Source organism: Microtus oregoni, unplaced genomic scaffold (genome assembly GCF_018167655.1).
Source record: "Microtus oregoni isolate MIOR12 unplaced genomic scaffold, Mior012 000038F_ref0000394, whole genome shotgun sequence".
Taxonomy (NCBI): domain Eukaryota; kingdom Metazoa; phylum Chordata; class Mammalia; order Rodentia; family Cricetidae; genus Microtus; species Microtus oregoni.
Window position 1 is genome coordinate 14,241,143 of NW_024543097.1, and position 23,237 is coordinate 14,264,379.

Here is a 23,237-nt window from a genome sequence, read left to right on the forward strand (position 1 = left end):
AGATGCGTTGACTTCCGTGGAGCCTCAAAGCAAGAAAAAAGAATTTTAAAATGCCCTCTGGATGATGATAGATGGAACTGGCAGGAGAAACACATCCTAATCACTAGTTTGAATGTGGAAAAATCTATACATTAACTTTATTTCTGTAATGGCTACATATATTCTTTTTAATTTTTAAAAAGGCATGTTATAGATGTCTCTGATTGAAAAATACAGATACAGACAAGTTATTGATATACGTGTGTGGAAATATATTGATTTAAGCACAAGGGTTCTAGTATATGATTTAATAATTCACCAAAGACAGTATTGGATATTATACTTTATGCTAAATGATTAGATTTGTAAAATGGAGATAATTTTCATTCATAGAATTTCACTTAAAAATCTGAAGAGGGAATAGAGAATAAAATCATTTACTTACATGCTCAAGAAGCAACATAGAATAGGAAAATTGCTTTAGGGATAAATTCATTTATGTGTTTAGTGGTTGGTGGCACAACTCTGTGGTATATACTCTGAAAATGTGCTGTGGAGATTGGTTGAGACAACACTTTGTGTTTGCTTTCAGAATTACATATGGGCACGCAATTTTGTAACACAAGACACACACAGGAGTGTGTATCTTATTATGAGATTTAGGTGTTTATCAAAATGACTGCTAACGTGTCTGTGTGTTTGGAGAATTTGCTACAGTGGTATTATTTAAAACTTGTTTTGAGACGGGGAAAAATAACCCAGACCAGTAGTGGAGAGATGGAACATATTTAAATGCCTTTTTTAGGATATTGTAGCAACTTGCAAAACTGTTTCTGTTTTTTGCTGGTTTGTTTTTTAGATTGAAAGAGAAAAGATGCTGAAATCAACTACAGAAAGTCCCAGGACAGAAAGATGAGCCAGAGAAAGAAGCTCCGGGTGATGGGATTGAAGGTAGAGATGTGGTACTCGCTAAGCGAGGTCAGAAATTGAAAACGAATGTTTCCTCTCTCGTCTGGATGTCTGAGGAGAGAAAAGGCAGCAAAGTTATTATTTCTAAACGTCCTGAGAAACTTCTTAGAAAGGGGGTAAGCAGAGTTTCATTAGCCTTTTCAGTCTGTGGGCAGGGCAGCTGATGATTGACAGCCCGGTGGTGGGGGCTGGCTTAGCAGGGCTTTAGAATAAATGCTAAAAGCTCTACAGAAACAGGAGGATTGGCTTAAATACTGTGAGTCATCTGTTAGGACGTTTTATTCTCTTAATTATAATTTCCTTAACCTTTGCTCTAGAGTTTATTTCCTTTATTATTTCTGTTGGATACAAATTCCAATTTAACATCTTAATATCTAGTTAAATTTAATTTCGTTAAATTAAGAGTTGCTTAGTCTATGAACCGTGAGGCTTGATTCACCAGCTTATTTAATTCATTTGTTTGGACACTTGACATTATAGAACTCTACGAAGCTAATTCCACAAGGCCAGAAAGAAAGATTTGCCCATACTGAAAAGGAAGCATTACCCATGTCGCCACATCTTGGAGTCAGCACTTACCTCTAACTGTGTGGCAGGGAAAAACTGTTCAGAAGACTCATTTCAACTTTGTAGACAGGATCAAGAAAGTCTGTCTCGCTGGTGAGCTGGAGTGCTTGTGACAAATAAGAATAGGACTTCTTTTCCTAGAAGACTGAAGTAATTAAGGCAAATACAAATTACTTGGATTGGTGGTTCTCAATCCTCTATGCTCATCAGAATTCTCCAGAGAGTTTCTGTTGTTTTTTTTTTTTTTTTTTTTTTTTTTTGAGACAGGGTCCCTCTCTGTAGCCCTGGGTGTCCTGGAACTCACTCAGTAGACCAGGCTGGCCTCGAACTCACAGAGATCCACCTGTCTCTGGGATGAAAGGTGTGCACCATCACCTCCCGGTTTGTAGAGATCTTTACAGACAGGGGGCTATCCCTAAAGCACCATGGGCCCAGGCACTGTCCTTCTACAGACTGCCCCGCTTCTTATGCGATTCTTATTCGCAGCTAAGATTAGCACACGGGTTGGGGCAATTAAAAGCAAAAATATTAAATCAATACATTAGAGTTGGCTCATGTTTTGGGGCAAATATGGTATTGCCTCAATGTCATTTGTTTTAAAGCCACCAGCATATATGGCTGCTGTGACTTTTAAATGCAAACATTTTCAGAATAGCGAAGCCCGTTCAAAGGCCATCTACTTTTCGGGTGCTATACTGTTTTCATCTTATAGAACTTAAGGCCTTCAACAACTCCCTGCATTTTTATTCCTTCACTTTTAATGGTTCTTGTTTTCTTTTGGTCAGACAAGAATTCCCTGCCTTGGCTGAAGGAAAGCAACGTATTGTGTGAAGGCCAGATTGATAACATGGGATTAAACATGTTATTTTATATAAAACAACTTTCTGTAGATTTAAAGTGTGTGCTTCCCAGCAGAGATAGTCACATTATCTAGTAACATGTGTACAGTTAATATATGCTTCTCTTCAAATTGTATCTACTCAAGTAGTTAAGGGTCATATTGCTTAGTAAGTCCAATGTCAACACTTGGTCCTGGAGGAGACATTTAATTGAGAATTACTTCCCATCGACATCTGAGTTTTGTTTTGAACCATTTCAAATTTCAGAATCTTATTCTAATCACATGAATGATTTTAAGAAAGACTACAGCATACTATTTTTTTCCTATAAAAATTGGGCCATTCCTATTTTAAATAAACCAGAGATATTTAAGATACTAAAATATGCTTGTTCTTCTGATACGCAGACTTTTTTCATTTGTATGCATTTCCAAGGGGGAATTAAGTGGGTATTATTTCTTTCTTGTCGAGCCCCTTTCCACCGTAATGTTCCAGGAAGCAAGCTGGCTAGCTCTGTGATATCTGATCACTCTCCAAGACAACTCTTCTTAAGGCTCAGCATTTTGCTCAAGACAGGAGTTGTGAATTCTCTTCTTCCTAAAGACACACATATCCTTTACAAGGGGCCAGATTATTTCCTGCAAAACTGCCTTTGTCATATGAATGTCTATTAGAGTTACTACCAAAAAGGCTGGGGCAAGAAATCTATCCTTCCACAGCGGGAAAAAAACAAAACAAAACAAAAGCACCTTCAACTTGAACACCAGCAAGATTTTACACACACACACACACACACACACACACACACACACAGAGAGAGAGAGAGAGAGAGAGAGAGAGAGAGAGAAAGAAAGAGACAGAGAGAGACAGAGAGAGAAACCAGAGGTAGCATTTTAAATTAAAAACATTGATTCCAAAGGTAAAATCTTCCCTATGGTTTCTTTAAGTCTTTTCTTTCTTGATGCTGGTATTTGGTGAAACAAGCAGAGGAGGGCTTGAGCGAACGTTCTGAGTTTCAACTCCTTTATAAACTCAGAGGGAGATTTGTCTCTCAGGTGGCTAGTCATGCAGACTAATAATACGGTTGCAATTTACATCTGGTCACTCAACATTAACGTTCCTTCAGGATAATAAGGGAAAATCTCCATCCCTCCCAGTAACTCCCACCCTGTGGGAACTGCTTCTCTCTTCGGAAGTCCTCACTCTTCCTGACCTTAGATTTTCCCATCCAGCTCAGTCTGGGCCCAGGCGGCTGGCGATGCCCCTGCTGGGTGCCGACTGCAGACCTACCACTGGAGGGCGTCTGGACGCTTCCAAATTTCTTCGAAGAGCCCGGAAACCCAGGGCTCGGGGTTTGGAAGGCGCAGGACAGATAATATGATATTTGATTTTATTTGTCTAATATGTAAAAGGGAAAAGACGCAGTGTTGAGAGAGAAAGACAAAAAAAAAAAGAACTGCCCTTTTTTTTCTCGGGTTTGGCCTTCTTACCAGGTTGTATACACTGAAGAACAAAATAAAAAGCCTGGGCTGCAGGTCTCGCAGCGCCGAATGTGGGGCTCGCTGCCAGGACGCAGGACCACAAGGGACCCGTCCCGGGGAGCCCCGCTTCCAGGAGGTCCAGTTAGGCTGGTCTCAAAAGACTGGGCCGAGGCAACCTCCAGACAGTCCAGAAATTCATGGCCTTTTTCAGTAATAAAGGCGTTTCCTTGCCTCCTATTTCCCTCCCTTTCTTCTCATAAGGAGTTTAGTTCAAGATATTTATGTGGGGTGTGCGTAGCAACCCAGCCCCAGGATCTGCATGGAAAAGGCGTAACGAACGTACTGAGGGGCTCCCGCGCTGCATCAGCTCCTTCCAGGTGAAGGTTCGCTCTGAATTGTAATCGCTTGAAACTGAGATCCCACCCCGACCCCGTCTTTTCAAATCGCGCTTTCAGAGCATCACGTTAAAGAAAAGTCCCATTTCCTGCCCCCAAGCCTGTAAATCTCGGGTAGGAAGAGGGCGTTGAAAGGCACGAGAGAGATGCTCAGATTTCCAGATGACCCAGCGCCGGGTAATGTGTGGCGGGCAGAACCGAGTTTAGGTTTATCCGAACCCGGATTCACTCAAGGCTCCTCCAGCCTGTCCGTGTAGACTTCATGTCACCTGAGCAGTCCCAGAGGTAGTTTTTGGCTCTCCTATTGGAGTGGGGAGCCAGTTTCTTTTCAATGGAAAGACACCCCTCAGCCCATTCCCAAGTAAAAAAGATGCCAAATCACTCTTGAGTCCGGACGCACTTCAGCAACCAAAGGGTTACACGTGCAGCCGGGCTGGGCCAAGGAGAGGGTGCCTGGGCACTCTCAGTAATTCAATTAGTCAGGTTTCAGGAAGGTGGGGCGGGGTGGGGGTGGAGGCGTGGGGAGGGAGGAGATTAGGAAAACGCCTCTTTCTCGGGGAGCAAACCAATCCGGTTAGAGAAAAGAGAGAGGAAAAACCCCGATCTGTAAGCAAACAGCAGGCCTCTCCCTGACTGGTTACTCCAATCAACCCCCCCCCCCCCCCTTCACAAGTAAACTGCTTGGAAGGAGGGAGGGGGGACTAGAAAAAAAAAAAAAGCAACCCACATGACCTGGGCCGCGGAGGAGGCAGCACTGGCGGCGCCACCCCCCCTGCTCGGTCCGGTGCTCACACCCGCGCTCGCCCGCCTGCCAACCCAGCGCCCCGCGCAACACGCCCGGGCGGAGCCCCCCCCCCCCCCGCCGCCCACGTCCACGTTCACGCGCGCGGCCTCGCGTTGTGCTGAGGCTGCTGCCGCTTGGGCCGCCGCGGCAGTCGGCTTTACACGCAGGTCATTAACGAGGGGGCGTGCCCGAGGAGGTTTTTTTTTTTCCCCCATAAAGCATTTTTTTTCTCTCTCTCTCTCTTTTTTCCCTCCTCTTTTGCAAAACTGACTTTTACCCCTTTCTACTTCTCGCCAGTCCTCCAGCCTCTCCAGGCTGCTCGCGCTCTGCTGCACTCAAGTTTATTTTCCCGCCTGGGCAGAGGCTTTGGAGATTCGGTTGGTGGCTTTCACCTCTCGTTACTGCTGTGCCTAAGGAGGGAAAGAGGAGGCAGCTTCAGATCGGGAAGGTTTTCTGATGTAGTCACCGGGGAGGTGCTACCAGCTCGTGCCGTGCTCCCTCTCCCTCTCTCTCTCTCTCTTTTTTTTTTTCCCGGTTGCAAACTGATTGATGAATCTCTACAAGTTGCTGGGTTTGGGGCCGGACCGGTCGGAGTCACAGGGACACTTTTGAGAGCTCACCCCGGGGCTCTTGGCACGCGGTGTGGGGGGCTCAGGCTCGCTCCCAGAAGGCGATCGGAGACTGACATCAGCTCATCCCGGACTCTGAGGGCTCGGTTGGAAAGTGATTGTTTCCCCTCCAGCTTTCCAGCATAGCAGTTGGGTTGGCGTCGCCCTGCAGGTCTGGGCATCCCAGCCCCGCCTGGCTGGTTCACAACCTCTGCTCTTCATTCACGGCTGCACCCACAGCCGGCCAAGAAAAGCAAGCCGGAGAAATTCCCGACTCAGCCAGCGCCCGGGGGTGCCATCTCTCTTTGCCTCTGCGGTCGGACTCCTCTGGGGACCTGCTGGAAGACGGGGAGAGCCAAACTTTTCTTTGAGGTTTTTCGAGGCAAGCCCGCTCTTCCTCTCTTCGCCTGAGCAGCTGCGGCTTTAGGCTCTTCCAGGACGCCGACGGAGCCGGGCTTGCGGATCCGGATCCCCACCCTTCTCTGCGCACCTCCGGGTACCGCAGTACCTAAGACTCCAGCGAGCCTTGCGGGGGTCGCCGGGCCAAGACAGAGAGGGAAGCTCCGGGCAGCGTCCAGACTCCAGGGGCTACAAGCGTGAAGAACCCCCCCTCCAGCCTGCCCCCCCCCCCGCGCCGCCCTCGTCCACACAGCGCCCTCCTCCCGCAGTTTCTCTCCGGCCGCCAAAGTAACTTGGAGCAAAGCGGGGCGCACAGCGAGGGCCCAGGGCAGCAGAGGAACCCTGCGTACGCGGAGCCGACGCTGAGCCGGGCCCGGCGGGCCGGTGTATGTCTCCCCGAGGCCGCGGCGCTCAACTCCTGGTGACTGTGCAGCGTGCGCCGCCGCCTGCCCTGACCCGCGCTGCCGCCGCCCGGCCCCGCACGCACCTCCCTCTCCCGGGGTGACCGGCCTGCAGCCGCCGCCCGAGACACAGCTCTGCACCCCTTCCCCCTCCCTCGCCGCCGCCACCGCACACACGCACGCGTCTCTCCGTCTTGTGATTCTTCTCCCCTCCCGAGCCCTTCAGGGGGGGTGCGAGTTTGTCCCCCCCCTCCCGCCGCAACCCACTGCCTTCTTTTCTTCTCGCCCTCCTCCTCCCGCGCTTGCCGCGCTTCTCTCGCCCCATCATTTTATTTATTCATATTTATTTGGCGTCCGGTCTGGTCTCTTCTTTCTACCCCTCTTCCTCCCTCCCTCTGGATCCCCGCTCTCTCCCCGGAGTGGCGCGTCGGGGGCTCCGCCGCTGGCCAGGCGTGATGTTGCACGTGGAGATGTTGACGCTGCTGTTTCTGGTGCTCTGGATGTGTGTGTTCAGCCAGGACCCGGGTTCCAAAGTCGTCGCCGACCGCTACGCTGTCTACTGGAACAGCAGCAACCCCAGGTAAGGTGGCCGGGGTAGGGGCGCCGAGCGCTCGGGCTCCGCGGGCCTGGGCCGGGAGCGGGGAGCAGCGGTGGCCGGGAGCGGCGCGCACCAGCCGCAGGCAGCGCGCGCCCTAGGAGCCTGCCTGCGTCGCCGGTCGCTGCTGGCTGCTGACTGCCGGGCGCCGGCGGGAAGCGCTCGCTCCGCGCCGCTCTTTGTTAAGCTACGGCCGCAGGAACGGCTGGCTGCTGCTTGGAATCTCCTGGGCTGCGCGGAGCCGCTGCCTCCGAGGGGGTGCTGGGAAAGGCACGAAAATGGGCGGGAGCCGGGGACCAGCGACTTGGCTTGCAAGCCGGGGAGACTGGCTTGCACCTCCGGATCTCGGCTTAGGGCATGGGTTTGGGAAAAGCTCTGGGTGCGTATCGGCGAGAGTTTGCTCCTGGAGCCTGGGGGTACAAGACTGGGCCCGGGGAACCAGCTAAACATCTAAGTGGTTGTTTTTTTTTTTGTTTGTTTGTTTGTTTCTAATTTAAACATAATTCCTTTTCCCCCTGTGCGCTCCCAGAGCGCACGGTTAGGGGAAGCGAAGTGGGGGGGGGGGGGGTCGTGTGTTGATGGAAAGCGGAAGCTTTAGGTTTTAATGTTCTTTTTAACTGAGAGAAAACTGTTCGGTGACACCCCCCCCCCAACCCGAGTCGGTCTAAGGCCCAGCGCGCTTGGCGGTGGAAAGGATTCTCGTAGCTCGGGCACCCTCCTTTCCCCCAGTGGGCTTAAGGTGCCAGAAAGTTTGATCGAATGCCGGGTTACGTCACGAGTGCAGAGCGAGCTGCCGGAGTTGGCGAGCCGGAAGGTGGGAGCCTTCGCCCCAGGGCCTGGCTCTGCGCAGCTGGAGGGACGCGCGGTTACCTGGAACTGAGTGCCCGCGACCCCGAAGCCCGCGGGCTACGCGGGAGGCTAGAGGCGGGTTCCGGGGACTGCCCCAGCGCACGTGCTGGGCCCCAGCCAGCCGCAGCCACCCTGTGTTTCTGGACCCTGGAGAGGGGAGGAGGGTCGTCTCCAGCACCAGGCAGACCCTTTCGGGTCCGGAGCATTTCCAGACCGTACTTTCTCCCGAATCTGGACCAGCAATCGGGCCCGCAGGGCCCACTTCGCTCGGCTTCCTGCTGTGGGCTGGTACTGGTGTTGTCCTGGGAGGGAAGCAGTATCGCTTGTACCTAAGATCATAGGTTTTTCTCTGAGCCGAAGTGGAAGTTGCGAGAAAAGAGGCGGGAGGCCGAGGGCTGAGCCTGTGGCTGTGGCGCATCTACTGCTCTGGACTAGGGGGCCGGCGGACACCTCCAATCCAGTTTCCCACCAGCCCTTTCTAGCGCCTCCAGCTTGCCCTCCGTGTGAATTCGCGAGGATTCCCAGCTTGACTGGGGTCAGCTGGGATGAAGAGCCGATTTCTCCAGGAACGCTCTAAGGGTTGCCCAGCCTAGGGAGAATCTGCCCCGCCCTGTTCCTTCAGCCCAGTCACACCCAGGTAGCCTTAAGTCCTAAGTACCTGCCTAGCACAAGTGGAGACATCCCTGAAACTTTGCGTTTTTAATAAAAAGGGTGTTATGGGGGTGGGAATTAGAATGGGAAACTATTTCCTCTTTGACACGCCACTAACTACTATTAGGAAAAGAGAAAGAGACGACTGTGCTGAAGAATCTGCCTTTTATTAAAGCCGACAAGACAGATAGAGCAAGCTTTCCAGTTACGATGGTGTTAAAAGCAAGTCTAGAGTCTAATTACGTTGCTTGGCGTAGTCCTCTCTGGACTTTATTGGGAAGCGTGTATGGAACAACAGCTTGTATTTTTAAACTTAAGTGCTTTATCCAGTAGGGTCAGTTGTTTGAATTTGAGACAGTTGGCTCTTGTTTGTCACTTAAAAACTCAGTGAGATCTTTTTGCCCTGGTATTCATTCATTACAAAGGTGGGTATTCCACTTTGCCCTGGATTTTAGCAGAAGGAAGCATCAAAAATGTCTGATCTGCCACCCCCACACCTGTCAAGTTAGGCTCAGTAAGTTGCAGGACATTTTATCTCAGTTTTAGTCTTTTGATACCATTGTTTAGTTTGAGATTAGCAAATTGATTTTTGTCATAGGTCATATTTTTTTTAAATAAATCTGGCCTGCCTAAAGAAAACTCTTTCTCTCAGGATACCACGGTGGCTTTGAACCTGCTCTAAGTTAGAATCTGTAGACTTTTTTTTTTTTTAAATACCAGGAGTAGATCTTAAACTAGCCTGCTAATTTGAACACTGCGGAAAATGTCTCCCTATTTGATTATTAGCAATTTGATGACATTCCAAAAAAGAGTAAGGGACCTTTCTCAGATCCAACGTTTTATAGTCTTAGGGATATACGGAGGCATTTATTGTGGTATGTTGTTAAATTAAAACTTACTTTAAAGATAGGTAGTTGTAGGTAGTTTTAATTCAGCTTTATTGAGTGAAATGTACTTTTTATACATTAGAAAAAGTCAGTTTGCTGTAACCCAGGGGGCAAATGAAAAACAAGTAATTTCAAAGTAAAAACCAATTCTTTGTCCCAGGGATAGAAAACATGTCATAGAATCTGTATGAATTTATTCAGTATTACAAATTGAATGTTGTGTATTTCCTTTTCATATACATTATGATTTTGTAAAGTAAGCTAGCCCCGACTTTTGGTCTTCTCTAGATGAGTCAAGATTTTGCTGAATCAGTAAAGCAATAAACAGACTTCAGCCTTTGGAAAAATAAGTAGACTATATTACTTGAAATTTAAATTCTATTTTAACTTAAAAGTTCAGTGAGCACATTAAACTGATAAGAATGAATAGTTTCTGTAGACAAAGTAAATATATTTTAACTTCTGTTAGATTCTGCTTGAAACTGTGTTTATTGGGTTGAAATAAAATTAAATATATCTTGGTCATAAGCATTAGGCAGCTCACTCTGTAACATTACTTGAAGTAACTTCTGAGGCACATAGAATTTTGTCTACCTTATGGAGTATCTTTCCTGACTTTGCGTTGATTCTAGGAAAATATAAATTCATGTCCTGTCATTATAGATCTACAGCTAGAGCTCCTCTCCGTGCTGGTCACTCCTGGGAAATGGATGTTCAGCTTTTCAACGTTGCTAACTTTTAGTTGCCAGTATTTATTAGGCAGTGAACCTAATTGATTTTATGCATCAAATTGGCACAAATCTGTGCAATAGCAACTGAGAAATATCAGTCTGAATAGAAGTACTATATCACGTTTGCCTAACTGCATCCTTCACGTTTCTCAGTTGTGAAGCCTTGCTGGAGTTTTACCTAAGAGTGTAGACAATCCTCTTTACTATTAAACTGCATGCTAGCTGGGCTGTAAGGGAGTGATTTGCCCAATGAAAATCTCACTCAAAGAGAGTATACCTATTTGCTTTAACTTCAAACTGTAGAAAGATTTTAAGGAACTTTTGAAGATCACTTACAATAATAAAACTTTATTTGCATCGCCCCCCTTGGTAGCTGTGCTTATACAAATAGACACGACTTAATATTAAGAACACGTCCATTAACCTGAAGATTGCTGTAAACAGGTCAAAGCTCGCAACAACTATTCTTTTAAACGCCGTGGTATAGTGAACGTTGCTCTTTAGTTTCTCTATTTGCCAAAGTGATGCTGGAGTCATTAAATATGTCTTCTGATCTGTATTGTAGGTAAGGGAGTTAAAAAAAAAAAAGACAGTTGCAAATATAGCGGATGCAGCTCTCCACAATCTGTGTTTTGCTTCTGCTAAGGTATGAATATTATTAGTTTAAGAGTTTATTAAGCGTATTAGGTTTCATTAAGCACAATCTAGTTTTCTTTTTCCTTTGCATCCTTTCATTTCTGTAGGAACTAGAAGCTTGTCACCTACGAGCAGTAGCTCACTTGCGTTGTTTGGTTGTGTTTTCGTCTGGAGTTCTGAAAGTGATCGGAGTTGTGGGCTAGCAGCCCTGAGTGTTTCTGAAGGTGAGGGACCCATGCACACAGCAAAGGAGGGAGAAGTGCTAATATTTTTCTAAGAGTATTCCCTTGGGTATTTGTCTTTCCAAATTCAGTGGTTCATTTTAAAAACATCCAAGCCATCGTCAGTTTGGTCATGTATGCCAGAACCCTGGCACTGTGCTTTTTTTCATTGACAAGGAAATGAAATCATCACCGTTTAAATCTAGGCACAAGGAGTGAAGGGAGAGGGCAAAGTCATCTTTGTTTCCAGTGGGGTCTGTGATTGAATCTGTAAAGGATTTCTTTATTTCTGGAAGTTTCACATGTTTAAAGTGATGTCTTTATATGTTCAAAACACATTAAAAAAATGGCATCATAAGAAATCAAACTCTGAGTTCCAGTGCCATGTAATGTTATCATTTTTATTAACTGTATTGGGATAAGTTTATCATTTTGATATTTATATCAGAGTTACGTAAGTACTCTACATTCGATGGGTATCTCATGTCCTTATGTGTGTCCATTTATAGATCTGTGGTCTACACCACCCTCCCTTCGTCTCTCTTTCAGAGACAGACATTTGCAGAAGTCCTCATCTTAGTTTTCGGCCTGCCTTTCCTGGAGTTTAACAGAGCAAGATTAGCCGCTGAGTTTATTATTCCCCAGCCATGATGAGCATTATTTTACAGTCATAGGAAAGCATATCCTGTCTGCTTCTAAGGTGACTGACACACCAGTGCTGCGTGAGGCTGCTATCCGGGCTCATTCAGCCTTTTCAGTATGAAACCAGTATCAAGAAACTGAGTAGTCCAAGCTCTCATAGCCAGCTGTTAGGAGTTCCCTTCTTCCGAGGTGTGACTTGAGCCAGGTTTATTCTGTGCCTGCTACACAATAGCGTTGGAGCTCTCTGCCTGTGACAACAGGGGCAGGTTTAGATGGAACACTTAGCTTTTGGGGGCAGATTCGCTTCCTGAGTTTTCTGCTGTTTAATCTTGCAAAGTGCCTCTCTGAACAGGCATTTCATGGCCGTCTCCCCACTGACCTGGCTTCCTGTTGGACAGGGACAGATAAAGATGGTACTTCCCTTCTCTTCTGTTGCTATGAAAGGAGCATCCTACCAGCCTCACGCTGGGCCAAGAAAGTGAATGCGTACAATTAGTCCTTCGAGTCCTGGGCTTTGCTAGAGTAGGAAAAGAAGATGCCAAAATAATTTATCCGAGAGAGAGAGGGAGGGAGGTTGGAGGGAGAGAGGAACAAAACATAAGAATATGTTTTAAAAAACAATTTTATGTATATAGTAGTATTTGGTGCATTGTATAGTCTATTTTTCAAAGTAAGTCATTTGCTTAATTTTTGAAAAAGACTCCATTCCTTTTCTGACTGCTTTGAAAAAGCTCCTTCGTTAGAAGGGTTTTAAAAGGTATGGTCTCTTCAGGAATGAGCCACTCTGTTGAGTCAGTCCATGGTATTGATTTTTTTCCTCACAAGTAGTATACAAACTATTAAAATAACAGCATAACTACAATATCCATAGTGAAAAGGAAGCCTGTGTTCCCCCAAGCACAGTGAGGAAGGCAGTCCTTGTCCCTTGCCTGGGACAACTCACTCAGACGAGCCTTCTACACAGAGGGGAAAAATTGTATTTTGATCAGTTGTGACAAATACCACCTTCATATTCAGGCATAAAAACTTCAAAGAGGAGTATGAGGAATGAGTTATTAATGCTCACTTTTAATAATTTGTCTTACCATAGTGGTCTTGGCCAAGCGTCAATAAATTACTGTCTCTTTGAAGGGGCTGATTTATACTCTTCCATTTATATGTTAGTCTGCTTTTCAACCCATGTCCTGAGATGTTTTGTAGAAAAGTTTCTTGTGATTAATGTGAACTTCCAGTGTTTCTGAATAGGAGATCACTCACCACTAGGAAGTCCGCTTTTTTCCCCTCTTAAATCTGTTTGCATTTTTATGTTTTCAAAATGTAGTCAGTCACGAGCAAGTCGGCACCATGACACTGAACCACTTGGTTTAAAAGTAAACATTAGTAACGTAAACTCTCTGTGCAAAAATGACTATACATACTTCTTGGTGAAGAGAAATCCATGTATTTTGGTCTTCTTGATGGTCCATAGTCCTTACTGCATTCCCTAAAGGAGTATTGCTGAGCTCCTGAAATCCATGTAGCGTTTGCCCATAGACGATTTACATGGATACAAACTCCTGATTTTTGAGCTTTCTGAGTCTAGTTTTCCAACAGTGACCCATATGTTTCAACAAACATTACTCTAAGATATTGAAAACTCCCCCTGAAGTACCTAGCTGCTGAGCGACTGCAGCACACTCACGAGGGCTCACTCAGCTTTCATTCAGGTGAATTCTATCATTTTCAATAAGGAAAACTAACCCTTTGTCATCTTTAGAAACATCCTTCACGCAACTGACAGTTGACAGGTTGAAGAAAATGTTACTGTCAGGTCTTATTTTCCACCCAAGGGAGGAATAAAAATAGGTTTATAGATTTTTTTTTAAAAAAAATCTACTTAAAAGTTATTTCAAGATGGAGGGAAATATTTTTAATTTTTATATGGAAGTCATCAAATTAATCTGCCCTTACTTCAGGGAAGGTCGGCGAATGCATTTCTAGGAGAGATTCTGAACAGTTGGGTTCCTATGCTTTAACTCTACGAGGACAAATGCAGTTGAACTGCTTGTGTGTTTTTGTATAGGATTCTTAAGAGATTTGAGTTGATATTATTCCTATTGTGGTTTAGCCAATGGCCTGATTTTCATGACTGGAGATCATGATTTGGTGTGAAACGGAAGTGAGAACTTACCCATCTGTGATGCCCCAGGATCGCCACGCACTTGCGTGTAGGCCTTGGACAGTCGTGCTGTGTGCACACAAAGATTGGACCATTTGGAGAAGTGGCTTTGTTATTAATACGTTCAAAGATCTGTACCGTGTAACCGTTGTGTTCCCAGGTAGAAGTGTTTATGAACACACAGAAATTAGAATAAGACGAAAGTCCTGTTTCTGCGTTTAGAAAAGCTGGGTTTGGCTTCCAGCATTTTTCTTTTCTTCCCCCCTCTCAAAGCAGCCATCTTGTTTTAAGTCCGATTTCATTTTTCTCATGAAGATCGTCTGGAAATGAATATGGATGCAGAAGCGGGCTAAACCACCAAGTAAGCATTTTGGTGGGACTCTGTGTTAAAGCACTAGCTCATTTACAAAGTCACGAAAATGCTGTCTTCCTGTGTTGAGTTGACAAAAGGGTGTTTTAAGTAGTGTTGATGTGCTTAGCTGAGGTGTGTCGTATTTTAATGTTAAATGCTAGGCTATACCATATTTCCATATGTGCTTTTCTCTCAAAGCTTACGGTTCACTGCTAATTTCAAGACAATATGTCGGCACCCCCACCCTCTCTACTGATTTTTTTTTTTTGCTGACCCAATTAAGTAGTTCTTCCTATTGTCTGACATCAGTGCCCCCCGCCCCCCAAGCAGGAACATATATAATTGATGGTCATTACCAGGTATCTTTATGCAGTAAGAGGCAGGGGTAGAAATGAGGATGCTTCCTAAATTAAAGCATTTGTATGCTTTAAGAAGCATTAGGTGATGTCAGAGCCCAGGTGCCCATGAAATACAGTCTCTCAGTCTCTTTCTCTCTCTCTCTCCTCTCTCTCTCTTAAAACACACTCTTTTGAGGGTATTAAAAGAGAATTATTTTAGAGGCAAGCACATTTGTTCCTGAAACTTGTGAGATCATATGGGCTGAGTCTGCTCTGCTTTCTAGCACGTTCTGTATTTCTGGGTACAGTTGGAAGAACATGTGGCCTGGTAAACTTTACCAAAAGTTTACCCTACACTTCTTGCTGCTGCATCTGTTTGATGATGTCTGGGAACATCATTATCTTGTATTTTGGTAAAAGCAAGGCTTCCTGAAGATTAATTTCTAAAGTAGCCCATCTCCGTCTGTCTCGTTTAAACTGGGCCCTCGGTCTGCTTCAGATCACTAGAGTTCAGTAGAAGAGGCGCTTGCGTGGTTCTAGATGCAGGGTGAAGTGGGCAAATAAGCCTCATGCTTAAAGAACAGATAGACATCTTACGGTTAAAGTCAAGATCTGAGTTGGCAGAGATTTTTTTTTTTTTTTTTTAACCAGAAAGCTTCTCTCTGGTCCAACATCTCCTTTCCTTTGACAGGCTGGTGGAGAAGATTAAAATAGCTGAGCATTCAAAGTGACCTTTTAGCTTTAAATGAACTAACAAATACCTTTGTTTTTAATGCTGTTTCCGAGCTGTCAGAGTTTCCATTTTAAGTTCTACTAGTGACTTATTTATATAGGTTAAAAACTGTAATTAACAATTAGCTCTTGCCTCTTACTACGAGAACACGCACGATGAAAGCGTTTTCCTGTAGGAAATGTGGTCTTGTGGTTTGAGTAAAATTAAGTTATGGTTTTAGTGAAGTCATTAATTGTTACCCAGGATTTGATGATGGGGGAAAGACATGATAGATGTTGTTTCTGAGATGTCAGTGGGATAACTGTTTTGTTGCATTTTTTTATTTTATATATATATTTTTTGGAGCTTAATATATAGGAGACTTAACCTACTGAAGAACGTTTTTATAGTGTTTAAGTTAACGGGGACAAGTGAGACTGGAAAGAAAGGTTAAGGCAACTCTCAATATGGGGAAATTGTCTTTTGTATTTAACAATTAGGTTAAACAAAGTGTGAGCAAATGGACCCCGGCCCCTTTCTATTGTTTCAGTGCAAGAAGATTCAGACAGATGTGGGAATGTGGAAGCAGTGACCTCTGACTCGCACCGCATGGCCTCTGTCCTGGCACATAAGTGTCCTGAGCCACCATCGTAGCAGGGGACCGGTTTGAAGTGACTGACACTTTGAGATGGAGCCCCTGCGGCCTATGCTGTGGTTCTTTGCAGCCTTGCAGGGCTTCACCAGGCTTCCCAGCTTCGGAAGAGCCTCGCCCGCACCCTTTAGGAGAAACGCTTCTCGGGCTCACAGCTCTGCTGTCTTCTGGATGTGGTCACTGTCAGTGCGGTTGCTACAAATCTTTGCTTCCAGATAAGTTTACTCCTCCAGTTGGAATAAGGCAGGATAAGGGAGGCTCAGAGGTACCTTTCTGCTGGGACAAAGCACTTGCCTGCTTTATTTAGCAAATACTTTTTTTTAAAGATAGCTGAAAGAAACGCTTTGTTAAAGGCCTTTTCTTTTCGTTCCAGGTCTGCAATCTTGCCAGTAACCTTTGGGTTCAGGCAGACCATTACTGTTTTAGATACTGTGGCATTCCGTGTTTTCTTCATATATTTGTTTACTGTTACTGCCTCAATAAACTTTTATGCCTATTTCTGTAGTTTTTTTGGCAGGGGCTCCATTTATTAGCATTTAGTGACCCAGCACTAAAGAGGGGTGCAGTTCAAATAGTCGTGCTTCTGACAGGGTTTTGTGTCAAACGAGGGAAAATAATAGGGAAATGAAAGCTGCCAAAACGTGTCTCCCAGTTACTAATTAATCAGACAAGAAAGGACCTCGGTGGCAGATCTCATGTCCACCCTGGCAGCAACTTGGGGATGCTTCATTTTAAATACTATATAAAAGAAATTGAAGTAAGCCTTAGGAAATGTAGCACCCAGATAGAAGATGCAAATGTATATATTTTAATTCTGTGAAAAATGAGACAAAAACCATAACTTAATACTGAACCTCTGTATTCTTCCCAGCTGTTATCAAAAACATAAAGCTATTCTAAAGAGTATTTCCCTTATTAATAAGCAATGCCTTTATTCTTATTAATATTTTAGTGTAAGCGTTATACTATTCTTGGTTTTAGTTCTGGTGTAACACTTATACATGTTTTATTGTCCAGAGACTTGGGTGTTATTTTGAAGCTTTCCCCCTCATTTTATGCCCGTCATCAATATTTGGAGATTCTTCTACTTGGGGAAAGAAACTCCCTTCCCCCACAAATTCAAATGTGTTTGTAGGCAGACTTTACTTTTTTTCTAGCTGTGGTTCCTCTATGGTTGCTGGGCCCACAATTAAATGTCTGTTATTAATGTATTTTTTTCCATAGCATTTACAACACAAAAAGGAAAAGGTCTTCTGTTGAACTATAGCTGTCAGGGGAACAATGAGAACTAATTACACACTCAGCTATCACCACTGTTGACTGTCCTCTTGGGAAGACAACAACATGGTGTGTGTGTGTGTGTGTGTGTGTGTGTGTGTGTGTGTGTGTGTGAGAGAGAGAGAGAGAGAGAGAGAGAGAGAGAGAGAGAGAGAGAGAAGTTCATATGTCTACACATAGGGTCAGACATACCTTCTGGTTCATTTTTAATCTATATGTTTTCTGAATCTAAATGAACCATTGGCAACAAAATGTACATAAGCTATCCAGCTCAGCTAATTAGGTTTAAGAACAACAGTTCTTTGATGGAGAGCCCCTACACTTTAGTGCCTAGATGGAATCAGTCAATTTATGCCTCTGAGTATCTCATTAATTTAGATATTATTTGGGCATGGTCTTGTAATCAATGCACACATGTTGTTAATTATCTGATTTTTCCTTACAATCATTTCTTGAAAATTGATAGTTCCTTACCTAAATGTTTGTGTCGCTTTCAGGACGGTCAGTTTTTTGGTGCTGTGTCACTGTCCTGGTCACTGTTTTGATGTATTTAAGAAAGGAAACAAAACAAGAAATAGTGCTTTTTTTTTTCAACCGTCAACAGCTTCGGTATGTTTGCTCACAAGCCCTTGAGTTATTAAGTAGCAGGGTGTTTCAGAACCAGTTCTGGGTTGCGGTCACTTCACACTCCGCTTGTGTGGAGGATCCTGCCTAGAGTCACTGTGTCTTCTAGAAATGCTTTAGACGAACACTTTTCATTCTTTGGGTGAATTCTCTCTGTATGAAGAGAATGCATTTCTTGTGTCTCATACCAGATCCAAATGGGGGAATTCAGGAATTTTGTATTGATTCAAACATATCTCAAAAAAAAAGAGTTCACATTAAAGGAACGTTGTCGGTATTAGTAATAATATCTTCTATTAGTAATAATATATTCATGTGTTAGATACTTAGAAGTTATGATTGATAAAATATTTATTGAGTGAGACCATGTGTAAAACACCGAGAGGCATAACGAAGACTCAGAGAGAAGGCAGGCGGTGTCTGTGCCCGTAAGGAATTCAAGAGTTTGGTTCAGAGTTAAGAATTTTGTGGCTCTAAATGACAGGACAGAGTAGAAAATAAGAAGAAAAAAGAAGAAATCTTCACATCATTTCACTTGGTAGGAGCCTGTAAAGTGTCTCCTGTGGACCAGTTTTGGTTCTCAGAGCTGGCAATAGAGTATTGTAGACAACATGCCAGCCACCAGGAAACATAAATTCAGTGCTTTCTAGGTCCCTTTATCTTACCCCTAGGGTGCACTTGGAGGCCTTGGGGAATCTTGCTGAAAGGTAGATTTTAATTTAGTAGACCTAGGTAGAGACCCAGTCTCTCACATTTCTGACAAGGTACCAGGGGAGAGTGTCATGTCCAGTGATGCTGAGACCTTTGACTGGGAACTAATTTGGGCTTGGGTGTCCCCTGAATATTCAGTGGGAGAGGTTGATTCTCTCTGGCTAAGGACTCTGGGTGGTGTTTGCCTGGGCCTCCTATGGAACCGTCTCTGTGGTTTCAAAAATGGCTTCCTATTTGCATGAGTGAAATTATTCTCCATTTAAAAGGTCTGAAAGGCCCAGCAGTCTTCATTTCTAGCCGTTTCCGCCAAATTGTAGACATATAAAATAAAATCGTACATTGAGGTTTATGCTTCATTGAAAATGTACCATTAACAAGGTGAAGGCTGGGGATTTGGTTGTAAGTCCGCTCTGGAGACAAATCCTACTGCCGTGGAAATGTTGTCTTGGCCCAAGAAGTTTGATGAGAACCTTGCTATGAATTTTTAGGGAATTTACATGCAAACCTTCCCCGAAGGCACTGTAAATTGAAGTTTCGGGATGACACCTCAAAACCAGATTTTTAACACTTTCTAATTTAACTCCATGCGGTCAAATGAGCCCAGAATGTTTATTTTATATTTGCACAGAAGATGCATATTAACAGTATTTCTGTTCCCTCTGGCCGAGTGTCCTGTGTGTGGCTTTCAGAAACCTATACTTCCGGCAGAGCTTTACCTACTGGGGGAAGATCCTTCCTGTTCTAAATTTCTATGATGCCAGTGTCCTTAGCGCGAAGCTGTTCCTACAGAGTCTATAGATAGGTTTCTGTGTCCTGTCGTGCCAGAGGCCTCAGTTTCTTCTGTCGCCAAGAGTGTGTGATGATTTCATCAACAGGTAGCCACAGGGCTGGCTAGACTTTGGACACTCCGCCTTCCTTTGTTTATCGTTTCTGTCCTTATTCTGTCGCGGTGAATCCAGTACCACTGACCTAAATGAATCCTACATCTCTGAAAGCCTCATTCAGTAGACTTGATGCTAATGTGGAAAGAAAGATAAAACCTGCTGACTCTCAGGTCCTTCGGAAGGAAAACCAAGACAATGGTGAGCATTCTACTTAGCTGTCCCTTTATTTTCAAAAATTATTATAATTATAATAACTATTTTTATTGTTGTTGTTGTTGTAGAGATGGTCTTGCTTTGCAGCTCTGCCTAGCCTAGAATTCGCTGTGTAGACCAGGCTGGTCTCGAACTCACAGAGACCAGCCTGCCTCTGCCTCCCGAGTGCTGGGATAAAGAAGCGCATCTCCTGGCTTGCTCTTATTTTATAACAGTGTTTGCCAACACTTTTTGTGGTTAATTATAAAGCAGAAGCAAACATCCCCCTTGTTAAATTCTTGATATAATGAATTTAATTAAAATTCTGGGCAGCAGTTGGTAAGAACAATGAACATTATTAAGAATAGTAATTCAGTATAGGGTTGTTTGTTCATTTGTACGCGTGGGTGTGTGCTTCCTCTGGCATAAAGGAAGGATGCTTCTCAATAGGATCGTTGAGGGGCCCTCTCCCTGTTTTTACAGTTTACAATTCTCTTAGATTAAAGAATTTTTCAGGCGCTTCTGCCACTGTGCGTGAGCAGAAGTGGCTCTTAGAAGGGAAGCTATGTCCTTAGAAGACTTTAAATTTAGGAATCCGCTGTATTGACTGATTAAAGTGAACTTATTTGAATATCTCCAAGGGAATGTCTTCATTCAGCATAGGATCATGGACCTACGACGTATGGTTAAGGGCGGGCTTAAAGTAAAGTAGACGATGGTCAGTAATTCTAACTAGTGTTTGGTCATCCTCCCCCTTTACATTTTTTCTTTTTAAATTTTTGGGGGCAGGCTTTCTCTACTTAATACCCCTGCCTATCCTCGAACTTGCTCTGTAGACCAGGCTGGCCTCAAACTCACAGAGATCCATCCTCCCCTGCCTTCTGAGGGCTGGGATTAAAGGCGTGCGCCACTAAGACCTGACTTTGCGCCCCCATTTTTACAAAACAGTAGATAAATATAGTGAATATTGAAAAATGTATCTTACGATTATTAAAGGTACTTTTTTGTCAGATTAATAGATTGTAATTGAGTTTTTAGGCAACCCCTGATATATATGTCAATTGTTTTGGTAACATTAAGGGGGGGGGAAAGCATTAAATTCATCTATTTTTTAAATTTGAGTTTTGTAATCACAAATGTTTAGGGTAAAACTTTTTTTTTGAGCATTATGGAGGCACAAGGCTTAGCGCACAAGATATTTAAAAACATAGTGAGGGGCTGGAGAGATGGCTCAGTGGTTAAGAGCATTTGCTGCTCTTACAGTGGACCCAGTTCAGTTCCCAGCACTCACATGGCAGCTCACAGCCATCCGTAAGTCTAGGTCCAGAGATCTGATGCCCTCTTCTGACCTCTGTGGGTGCCAAGCACTCACGTGGTTCATATACTACATGCAAGAAACAACTCTCACACATCAAATAAATAAGAAAGAAAGCCAAAATCATATCAAACTGAATTTGCCAATCATCTTTTAGCTTTTTTTTTTTGTTAAATTTTAGATCTAGTTAAATTTTATTGCTGGTTGAATTAGAAGTTCCCTTCATTAGTGTCACGTATGAACCTGAGTTTTTCCCATCCTAATAAATAAATAAGTGCGATAAAAATAATGTCTTCCTTCTGTGAAAATTTTAAGGGAAATGTATATAGGAGACCCTAAAATTGATAAGGTGGATAGAGGACATCAGCACTAGTGCACAGCCTACATGACCTTAACCAAGCAGGAGCCCAGGCTCTCCTGAACCTGCATTCCTCTTTTTAGCACTTAGCCTGGAGTGTAGACTCACACAGACACCTGCTTCCCAGGCCAGGGAACGGAAGGGTCAGAGTTCAAGGGGGCACGTTTACGTCATACAGGTGACTCTCACTCTATAAAACCCAACATGTCCTTATGGATTGCAGATGAAAATGTTCTTCAAGTGGGGAGGGTGGCTCAGGCCTGTCGACCCAGCACTTGGGAGGCTGAGGCAGAAGTGGATGAGTTCAAAACCAGCCTGTGCTCTATTGTAACACTCTGCCTCAACACAGGCAAGCATTATAAAACAAAAACTGCAAAGGAGAAACTCGGTTCTCAGAAATAAAATCTTCCTTTCAAAGCATCTTGGGAGAGTTAACGTTTTAAAAGACGAATTTATCAGTGTGTGCTGTGGTGTCTGGGATCTATGAATTTTGCACTTGCATTGCGTTTTTTTTTTTATCTAGATTTTGTTTTGAAGAAGGTCTCATTACAATTTATCGTTTTATTCCCACTAAAGGAGAAATGTCAGGAAAGTGGTACTTAGGGCATGTCTGCAAGACCTTTCTCGGAGATGAGTTCTGGATCTCTTTTTTCAATTTGGTCATTTATTTTGATGTCCTGTTTTCTCTTGGTTTGTTTGTCTATATTGTGTTCTCTGCTTTGGTCTTCATAGGTGTAATGAGATACCTCTTTCTCAAAGGAGAAATTAATGAATACCGACACCCTCCTGGAGAATGCTTGTATTTCCAATGAGGAGCTTGCTGAAACAAATCAATTTCTGTCTATGGCTGTTCTTGCAGGCAACCAGGCTGGCCCTGAGATCTTGGAGTTTTCTGAATCTATGCCCCACTGCTCTGGGCTCTGGCAGTGAGTCTCTTGATGCCTGTCTGCTTCAGAAGTCTTGCTCCTGATGGCCTTAGAGCTTACTCCGTATTAATTATGCAGACATTAATGGGAGGAGCACAGACAGATCATAGCATCCAGCTGAATTTGTCAAGGAGCACATACTTCTTTCAGTGAAACCCGAGTTACATCACTGCCAAAGGATGGCTTCCTTGGAGAGCTGTCTGGGAATTATTCGAAGCAGATTTTACTTTGTATGTTTATAGTTAGGTGAATAGCAAATGAGCTCACCATTTGTTCTGAAATAGCATTCATGTCCTTACGTCATTATTTGAGAACATCCTTTTACTCTTAATTATCCCCCCCCCCCCAAAGAGAGAAACATGCTACAGAAGGGAAATGGCCAGTGATTCATATGTGCAACACCCAGACACTTAGTGCTGCTTGGCCAGCGCTAATAGGCCCATTGAGCTCTTCATTGGGAGCACTGAGGTTGTGTGAGTGAGCCAGGCTAACATGGCAGAACAGACTTCCCGTAGAAGCACAGCGCTTTAATATTTAAAATTGTATGTCCAGGGGACCATTGGGCTTACTTATATTTGCTCTTTTAGCATCACATACCAAAGCTTTAGCTTCTTAAACTGGAAGTTAAAGTTTGCCATGAAAACGGCTTTCCACAACTTTCAGTTTTGTGTAATTTTCCTTGTTCTGTGGCGTGGCTGCAGTGGCCTCCATCAGAAGCTTCTTCCCCCCCCCCCGCAAAAGATTTATTTATTTTTATTCATGTGTATGTGTGCATGTCTGTGTGTTTATATGCACACCTAAGTGTGGAGGTACAGGTGGTTTTTAGCTGTCTAAGGTAGATGCTGGGAACTGGAGTCTGGACCCCATGACAGGCAGCTATTCCTCTTATCTGCTGAGCCATCTCTCTACCCCTCCACCCCCCCCTCCTCCCCAAGCTTATGTTCTTTGTAAAAGAATAGTAAAGAAGTTTGACTGATTGACAGGCATTGGGTTACTAAAAAATAGATTCTTAAATTCTTGCGTATCAGTTTTATAAAGTACCAGCCAGAAAAGTACTTGAACCAGGCTTCCTCAGCAGTTTCTTTCCCTGAGAGAGTGTTGTC

General features: G+C 44.1%; 1 protein-coding gene across 2 annotated transcripts in view; it reads left to right on the forward strand.

Moving 5' to 3' along the window:
- The first annotated feature begins 5,111 nt into the window (after positions 1 to 5,111).
- Positions 5,112 to 23,237, forward strand: part of Efna5 (ephrin A5) — a 284,078-nt gene continuing 265,952 nt past the window's right edge. For both annotated transcript variants that reach the window (XM_041631900.1, XM_041631901.1), the window contains exon 1: positions 5,112 to 7,002. In XM_041631900.1, the coding sequence (XP_041487834.1) occupies positions 6,878 to 7,002 (125 nt within the window). In that variant the 5' untranslated portion in view covers positions 5,112 to 6,877. The remainder of the gene's footprint in view (positions 7,003 to 23,237) is intronic.